The following is a 9,090-nucleotide window of genomic DNA, read 5'->3' on the forward strand; positions in this document are numbered from 1 at the left end:
TCAGTTCTTCAAAGTAGAAGCCAGGTCCAGGCTATTGCTAACCAGTTTCGAAAGGTGGTCGTTGATATCGGCAACAGGTGACACCAAACCCGGCCAATCCTGGAACGCATCAGCGCAGTTGGCCTTGAGGCTCATCGCGGCGGAGAGGTTCACCATGAGGTCAGTGTGCGCTGCATCCTTGAGGTTCTTGGCTGACAACTGGAGACTGTCAGCTACAGAGCTGAAGGCATCACGGCAAACACACAGGGTGGACTTCATCAGCTTCTCGGTGCCAGGGGCTTTCATAAGCTTGGCGGAAATGGCTGCTGCCTCCTTGGCTTTGGACGTGGCCACGTCGATGGATGCGGCGGTCAGGGACCCGACCGACGCTGAGGGAGCGAGGGAATTGCAGAGATCGGGGTACGATGCTTTTTTGCATTCGGAGGTGGCGTCGAAGAGGGAGCGGTCATTGACGCGGCGGAGGACGCGAGCTTCTGTTATTGTGGCCCCGAGGAGGAGGAGCAGGGCGGCAGGCAGGATGAGTGAGAGAGAGGCGGTTTGGTGCTGTCGACCCATGGTGGCTCTCTTGGAGGGTTTGGAAACTGAGGAGAGCCAAAGAGCAGTGGCAGAGAAGAGGGAGGCGGAGGTTGGAGATAGATTTGCAAGTGTTTATATAGGAGGAGCTTGGATAGGTGTGCGGAGATGGATGTGGCCAAATGTACGTGCAGGAGAGAGGAGGAGGAGGGAAGAAGGATCCGTTCTCCTGGTTTATCTCCGAACCATATGTCGATGTATGGCTGACCATAGATGTCACTGTGGGTGCGACTTGGTCAGAACTAAAAAAAAACCTAACGATTCACCCGTTGCTCTTTAAATACTAGGAAAGAGGACTCCTGGCATAATAAAATAGTTTTTTCTTTTACATATTATTTTTCTTTTTTTCTCGCCTTAATATTCGACTCCAACACATTCTAACTCTTACGATCGGCGGAGGATACATTCCTAGAGACTGTCTCCTCCGCTTCGTAGGTTTGTGAATTTAGAGTGCTTGGCTCGTAGCTTACCTCCACATCATTTACCTCAACTATTCCAAGAGCGTGCTTACAAAAAAAAGGTACCGTGTTGGCTCTATTATCCTATATTTGTATGGACGATCTGAATCCGACAGGTTCGCATCGGTCTTAGGAGGGCTTTCCAAAGCGTCCAACCAGGCCTCACAACTTACTCCAGAAGAAACAACAATCACCATCTGATATATATTCCCAACGACGAGCAGTGCCATCCTTCGACGGGCCCAACATGACCTGCCTTTGAATTCCACTGAGACTAACTTGCGTTGTAAGCTCTCATTTCCATCATAATCCAAACAATTTAATCTTACGGCTTTGAAAATATTGTTAAACAGACATCATCAATACAAAAAGAAGTCAATCGGTTATCATCTGAGATTCTAAACATGCCATAATAAAATGCCCGATTAATCATACTCTAATCTCTTACGAGGTGGATCTCTGATGTCACATGGAAGACAGTTCGGATTAAGCATGCACACATTTGGCTTGACATCCTTATAAGAAGAAGGTGTATGATGCAGATACTAATAAATCTTTGGAGATGAATAAAAAAAATCCCATCAGTATATACCCAAAAGAAAAACGCTGAGTTGCACAACAATAATGACTAATAAATAAATCTGCACAGGCGAATTATTACAATGAATCACAAATAAACAAAGACCTAAAATGCAGGTTATTTTAAACCATTAGAATCTCGACCAGATATTCACAAACTCGAACACCTAGATTCGACAATACAAAACATTCCCAAGAATATTTACATTGAAAAAATTACTTTTTGTTGGTAATCAACAATGGAAAAGCCTGAATAGTTCACGATAATTAACCACACAGAGCCACAACCAGCCACAATAATAACTCTGATGAACACAAAAAAAAGTCTGATGAGCTTGCATAAACCCACTGATTAGCCAACATAGAACAAGAAAAGCATGACATAAGCATGCAAGTTTAATGAGTAGCACATGGTCAGATCAAAGCAAACTTTCAGTTTTTTGCCATCTTTATCTAGCATTATTAGACTCTTCTAGAACTACTTTTCCAGTGACCCCCTTGTATACATACATGCATTAAGGCAGTTCAGCTCCACGTGATGCTCATTCACCAATGAGCCTACTGAGAAACTCACTTATTAGCCAACATAGGACAAGAGAAGCATGACCTAAGCACACATGCTTAACAAAAAGCACACTATCTGCTAAAAGCAAACTTTAGTTTTTTTCGTCATCATCATTGAACATTATTAGACTCTAGATCTACTTTGCTAGTAACCCCCTTGTATATATGCATTAAGGCGGTCCAGCTCCTCCCGATGCTCATTCACCACTGCTCGAACAACATCACCAATGGAGACCATGCCAATCATACCTTTGTCATCAACCACAGGGATATGCCTAATGCGGTTGTCTACAGATAGAAAAAGTCATAACAACAATGTTATCAGTCAATCTAGCCACACAAGCAACTAATTGTACTTACAGAACAAACCTGTCATAAGCTGCATGGCCCGCAGAACCTTGGTATCTGGTGTCACAGTGATCAATTTATTCTGGTCATAAGAAACCAAAAATACTTTGTCATAAGGCAGAAAATGTAATGCAAATGAAGGAAAAAATCTTAGTACATATCACCATTGAACGACAGGATTCGTACAGTACTGGTATCATACAATGAACCGAGTATCAATATGGTACGGTAAAATCAATATAGACCACTATTAGAATAGAGGGAGAGAGAGAAGAAGAGGAAGAGGAGATAGCGAGTACAAAGTAACACAGATATGTAGCAGAGGAGGAGAGGCAGCATTGGGTGGTGATGTGACAAGGAGAAGCAACAACAACAAGAATGATGGGTGCTGATGCCAGATGTTAGACTTATTGTCCGAATACAACTTGGTATTGATCAGTTGATAGCCATAAGCCTGATGTGGTAAGCTATCCGAACAATAAGCTAGGTTCCAGATTGACCAGAATGGAATTGCCTGATCTATGTGTCAGTTAAAGCCGTGCACCTGTGGTATAAACGAGTGCACTGACCAAAATGTTAATACAAATGAAATGAATACTTATCACCTGAAGTTTTACAGTTTCTTGATTTAAGGAGAGCAGCATTCATGCAACTTACTTCTATTTTAATGTAAAAAAAATGTTCCTTATGAATTATACAGATCAATAATGCATAATTCCAAAAACCAGGACAATGAAAATGCACAATCTACATAAACCAATCTGCATATTGCAATAGAAACTGCTCCAGATTACCTCATCAGTCATAATGTCACCAACTTTAGTTGATTTGGAAGATCTTCCCTGCACAATAATTTTTCGGAGATAATCTGAAGATGAAAAAAGTTGTTATACGTACAGGTAAGTTGCTCCAACTACAGGCAAAAGAAAACAATCACTATCAACATTGTTCTTGTATTTCTGTAAAGATTTTGAACAAGAAAAACAGTTATTTTTTCAGATCAACTATTTATGTGTGAAATTGAAAGTTGCTTAGCTCAATTCTCTATACTCTAAAGCACATGCTTGAATAATAATTCACCATTTGTCTTAGTACTTGGTTTATAAGTTATACTAATTGCTGTGATTTTGAAGCAGCCATTTTCCATAAAATATCCTAAAGTTGAAAATTAGCTAGATATTTTTAAAGAATGGCTTATTAAATTCCTAAACTGCATTCTTTGTTCTCAAGTGGTTCTCATGAACACCGCAAGTAGTTGCAGCTTAACGAACTCTTCTTTGAAAGCAAAGTACAATAGTGACATAGTCAGAGGATCAGCTGCCTAGATACAGAATAGTATGGACTATGGAGTTGTTCGGATTGCAAGTGGATCATTAAAAGGTATCATCTTACCAACTCGCATATGGAAATAAAATGTTAAAAGGCAAACATGGAAATTATGAAAATAAAGTGACTATCTTAATAATGACAATCTTTGAACTTGGTGAACTTTCAAAATTAATATCTAAATTCAGGTGATTGATGATAGAAGTATTACTATAGACAGGATAACCATAAACTGCCAGTAAAAACTATTAAGCTATCCTTGCTCTTGAAGTAGAAAGAACAAAAAATTACTTACTGATATGCCATTTTGTGCTAGCATATTAGTTAATAACATTGTAACTGTCAGAAGCCATATCTTGCAAGATCAATGAAACAGGAACTTCCAATTTTATATTTAGTTGAATGTAGAGACCTTCATTTGTCTTGGTCTCCTTCTAATGCATGAAATTCCTTTAAAGATTCTAATTTCATTTGCACCATCCAAATGCAACATGCAGTACATGATCACATTAGATCTCATGTTTGCATTTGAACACAGGTATGTACATGAATGTGCAGATTTGTGCATGCAAACAAATGCATATTAGTTTCCATGTGCATATGTATGTGTGAGCAAATGTTTTAGTGCAAGTACCGATTTACCACCAAGAAACAGTGTGATGGCAAGTGACTACCTCTCTCAGTTACAATCCCTGCAAGTGCCTTCTCTTCTCCGGGTTTCACCACAACCAAAGCTCCAACATTGTGTTGTGTCATCTAAAAGAGGTAGAATATTGAGCCATCAGTTCATATACGACTGTCCAAAACAAGTAGTTGGTTCACACAGTATATATGCATATGCTTGGTTATACTATATATACCTCACATTTCATTTGATATTCCTATAGGAAACCAATAAACGAGTATTAATGCAAAAAGCAGCATACCGATTTCACAGCATCATAAACGGTGTCATTAGTTGTACACCACAGCCAGGAACCATCAGCACTCTTGCCTTTAGCTTTCAGAATATCTAGGATAGTGGTGCTCTCAAATCCATGCTCTTCCAGTCGAGGTGAAGAGACTGACTTGAATCGTGAAAACACAGTAGGTAGCATGACTGGCTTCATGACACGCATGTGTTGAAGAATAGTATTTTTAAGAAGATTTCCATGTAATCGGAATGATTGAATTGCAACCTGCATTTCTCCTGTCATTGGCAATACAGATATTACTACTTGATTAACTAACTTCAAAATAAAGAAGAACCTTATCTAAACATCTACCAGCCTTATGCATTTTGAAGCCAAGAAAAACATAACAAAAGAGTTGCTTTATCAATTAAAGAATGGCCAAAAGATATATGGATGGAATGACAGAGATAATCTTCCTTATGTGTCATTAATCCTTCTGAAATGACATTCTTCAATGTCCGCAACATAAAAATTATAGCACTTTAAACAATTATAGCTGGATACCCTGGTATTTCAAACAATCAACTTTTCTCTATATCCTACAACAGTACCCTTGAAAGTTGGACTTAAGAAGGGCATCCAAGACACACTAAAGCCAATATGAAAAAGAAAAAAATAAAAGTAGTAAATTGATACATTCACATGATTAAATTCAATTGTACGCGCTATTAACATCAGGAGTTTATGATATTGCAGTAAAGCAGAAGCATGATGGTTCACAAACATCCTCTATTTACCATCATATTTCCATGCCAACATTCAGGCAAAAAAAGGACCTAGGTCAAAAAATTCCCACGCAGGATTGTACTTCAAATCCCACTGCTGTGTACCCAAATAACACCATGATAGGTGAAGGAAACAAATCCCCATCTAACAACAGTTTTTGGCTTTTCAGTCCCAAGGCTCCCAGCATATCCTTACTACCTACATATGGTTAAGACAATAATAGGACTTTTATTTGGTTGGCTCGTTGACTTATGGGATGATCATTGCTGCCTATATCAAAGTTTGTGATTTGTATGTTATCCTAGACTGTAACTATGGGAAACTCTTACAAGTTTGTTCCTAGATCAAATGATCTTATAACAAAGTTTTACGATCCTTTGCCAAGAGGACAATTGCATTGCTCATATCATGACATCATTATTGGTGGCCTGTAATGCACAATGTGTGACTGGAACACATTACCTGCACAGATCGATCAGTAGCTGTGTTCGTAAAGGCACAAAAAAGTTCAAAAAAAAGGGAAGGGATTAAAGAAGATATAGATGCATGCATGTATCTTTATGAATATGTAGATGTAGATAAAAATAAACTTGTTTATGTATATCGAACACATACACATACCTGTCAGTGGCCTTGAATTGGTTCCTAATGGCCTCGAGTTTCTGCATCGAAGACCTCAATATTAGCTTTAAAGGTCAGAACCAATCTGGTTCAATTTTTGTGAAAAATCCAAACCAAAATAAAAAGAAAAAAAAGGAAAGAAAAGGTTTTAAAGGTTTGGAATGAAATGCTCTGGTCTCTGATCCAGTCTGGTTACAGGCTGGTATATACCAAGTGATAGGCTCACCATACATGTAGACAAGCAAAGCTATAGGTTTTATGTAGAACTAGATGTATGCATATCTCAACTAAGCATCCTATTTTATGTTTTCTTCTTCATACCAAAATTTAATAAGCTAAATTGCATATTATCCAATCAACCATTACTAGTTAGTTTCATGGTTCTAATGACCCTGATCGAAAAGCTCTTGATATATAACCCTCAACATTAACAACCACTTTATTTTGTCCAATCCCACTTTCAGAAAATAGTTGTTTGATTGCCAAAATGACATTTTAAATGTCAGGAGCTGTATCAAAGATCAGCTGCTAATCCCTTGTAATACCTTGTGCTCCTTATTGTAAGCCATAGAAACAAAAATATTTCTGTGAGTAGCATGCCTGAGACCCTTAAAGAGTGTAATACGTAAAAAGAATACGTATAATTGTTTAACCATTCAAGTCACCCGTTGATGACATACTCTTTAAGGAGCATCTAAGGAACGGTTTCAGTTATCTTCACAAAGCAATTCCAGAATTGGAAGTTGTCTTATGTTGCACATTATATCAAATGCATCACAATCACATTCAAAGCACCATTCTTTTTTTTCTTTTGTATGGATCCAAGCTTGGTATCAATCCGTAATAAATTGTGTTATCTTTTTTATCCTCGTCAGCTAATCATTTGATACACAATATCTTGACTTACTTTTGATTATTTAACTCTGCATTTTGAAGAAAAAAAAATAGATTCTATCCCAATAAACAATCCATTCTATGTTAAAAATGCAAACAGAGGAACAGAACACAATCTTTTTTCCTTTTTCTCCTTTTGAATAGAAAAAAAGATGGTAGCATTAACACCAAAAACAACATAAGATGGAGGCACCTAAAAAAGTCATTAAAGACCACTTTCCGAAGAGGCATTCCATCCGAGTTCCAGTCTCAAAGAACCCCACTCCCATTTTTTTGAGAGATACCGAGGCATATGTTTTGCCACTAATAGCTGAAGAAAAGCCAAAAAAACGCCGTGCAGTAACATGATCAACACAATTCTTAAGTCAAAGCTCCTACAAGAGGCCCACAATTCATTCAGGCTATCGCAAGCAAACACAGAAGCACTATGCCCTGATCCCTGTTAGAAATATCATATCAAATCAGATCCGATCCGATCCGATCCGATCGTATGAGGACAGCTCAAACAACTGGGATCTCCTAGGTTCTTGAACCCTACGTAAGTTAGAACTACAACCAAAAGGAAGGGAGAATGAACGAATCGGCCGAATAGACCCGCACACGAAAGGGTAGAAGGCAGGCATTCTACATACGTGTGATCTTGGAATTAAGGGGCTCACCTCCGGGAGGAAGACGATCCCACTGACTGCCTGAGACTCGCCGATTGCGAGAAGAGAAGCGGAGGAGAGAGGGTAGAGAGGAGACGATCGTGGTGGGGAAGGGAGAAGCAGTGACACCCTTCTCTCAAACTTGCCAAGTTGCCTTTCTTCTTATCAACATTGCCACTCTGGCCGTCTTCGGTGGGAATAAACTGATGTATTATTTATGGCAGGTTATGTTTATTAATATCCTAAACTTAATTAAATTATTTTTCGATCGTGGATAATAACTAATCTAATCCTGGAAATATTTAATCATCTGTCTTGTCGCTAACAGGGTACAGCATTTGTTGCCCCTCAAATTGATTGTTCGATGGTGTGTCAACGTCGATTTGAATTTACTTCATTCAAGTTTTAATGTAAACCAGCTAATGGATAAACACTTAATTGAATTATACTGAAAGTTCGATGAGTCGAATCCTAAACATTTTAGTCAATGAAATGGATCAGTAAATTATCTTATTGGAACCCATCCGGATAAATAATATTTGATTTTTTATAAAGATAAAAAAGAGAATGTGGGATTTGAGGTAATATCTTGTAATAAGTTTTTACTAATTAAACTATCCGAAATCTTTAATAATATTTTAAATTAATTATTAATATTATAAAATAATTATTTATAGATAGTGTTAGGGGTGTTAAAACTGATTCGAGTTGAATCATTTTATTTTCTCAAATCGATTCCCATAAAATAAGATAGTTCGAATCGAAATCAATTCAAAATCGATTAATCTGATTGTAGTTAATCGATTAATTGATTTATAATTTTAAATAATTTAAATAAATTAGTTATTTTTTAAGATAAATAAACTAAATTTTTAGAATTATAGCAACAACATGAATCCTCAAGATTCACTAGATGAATCATCTTCGGGTATAGCTGATAAATACCAACTACATAGTAATTAATATTTCATATATTTTTAGTTTTTATGTTAAATTGAATCTCTATTATTAATGAATTAAGTTGAAGCGTCAGAATGAATCCATCAAATATTAAAAGATGATTTATCTAACATTTAATTCAAAATATACAAAGGTCAAACATATATCTTTTTCTTTTGAACCAAACTCTATAATCATTCTTTACATTATATTTTTTACTACAATATTTTACTATGAAGTTTTTTCTTTTATAAATTTATATAAGATTTATAAATTCAAATGATTTACGTTTTACTTTTATTTTATTATTATCATCAACTTTTTAAGTATTACCTAAAATATTATGAGTCTTTTCGTACTTTAATATTAATTCTTTGTAAACATATATACTAGTTAGTTCGTTAAAGTTTTATTTGTTCTTAGTTTTATTATAATGAATTTTAAATGAGTTCAATTGAGAAG

At 36.8% G+C, this 9,090-nt stretch overlaps 2 protein-coding genes across 4 annotated transcripts; both read right to left on the reverse strand.

The window, feature by feature from the left end:
• Positions 1-555, reverse strand: LOC104001013 (pectinesterase inhibitor 12-like). The gene has a single exon (XM_009381488.3). It carries the CDS (start codon positions 553-555, stop codon positions 1-3), a length of 555 nt encoding a protein of 184 aa, XP_009379763.1.
• Positions 556-1,919: 1,364 nt separating this feature from the next.
• On the reverse strand, positions 1,920-7,874 carry LOC104000862 (CBS domain-containing protein CBSX3, mitochondrial). Of its 3 annotated transcripts, XM_009423042.3 has the most exons (7): positions 7,702-7,874; positions 6,149-6,189; positions 4,775-5,037; positions 4,523-4,604; positions 3,317-3,390; positions 2,544-2,604; positions 1,920-2,462 (listed from the first exon to the last, which is right to left on the reverse strand). In XM_009423042.3, the coding sequence occupies exons 3-7, from the start codon at positions 5,030-5,032 to the stop codon at positions 2,320-2,322; spliced, it is 618 nt and encodes a 205-aa protein (XP_009421317.1). In that variant the 5' UTR covers positions 5,033-5,037; positions 6,149-6,189; positions 7,702-7,874; the 3' UTR covers positions 1,920-2,319. The 3 variants fall into 3 exon arrangements, with proteins under 3 accessions (XP_009421317.1, XP_009421394.1, XP_018674246.1); XM_009423119.3 differs by lacking the exon at positions 6,149-6,189 and having other exon boundaries at positions 7,702-7,870; XM_018818701.2 differs by lacking the exons at positions 6,149-6,189; positions 7,702-7,874 and having other exon boundaries at positions 1,975-2,462; positions 4,775-5,044.
• Between the last annotated feature and the right edge of the window lie 1,216 nt (positions 7,875-9,090).

The sequence above is a fragment of the Musa acuminata genome, chromosome BXJ1-4 (assembly GCF_036884655.1).
Source record: "Musa acuminata AAA Group cultivar baxijiao chromosome BXJ1-4, Cavendish_Baxijiao_AAA, whole genome shotgun sequence".
Lineage (NCBI taxonomy): Eukaryota > Viridiplantae > Streptophyta > Magnoliopsida > Zingiberales > Musaceae > Musa > Musa acuminata.

Coding starts and splice junctions, on each gene's coding strand:
- LOC104001013 (XM_009381488.3), bottom strand. CDS start 555: ATGGGTCGACAGCACCAAACCGCCTCTCTCTCACTCATCCTGCCTGCC.
- LOC104000862 (XM_018818701.2), bottom strand. CDS start 5,044: ATGACAGGAGAAATGCAGGTTGCAATTCAATCATTCCGATTACATGGA. Junction 4,605..4,774: donor TTTATGATGCTGTGAAATCG/GTATGCTGCTTT, acceptor TACCTCTTTTAG/ATGACACAACACAATGTTGG. Junction 2,605..3,316: donor GTGACATTATGACTGATGAG/GTAATCTGGAGC, acceptor TCTTATGACCAG/AATAAATTGATCACTGTGAC.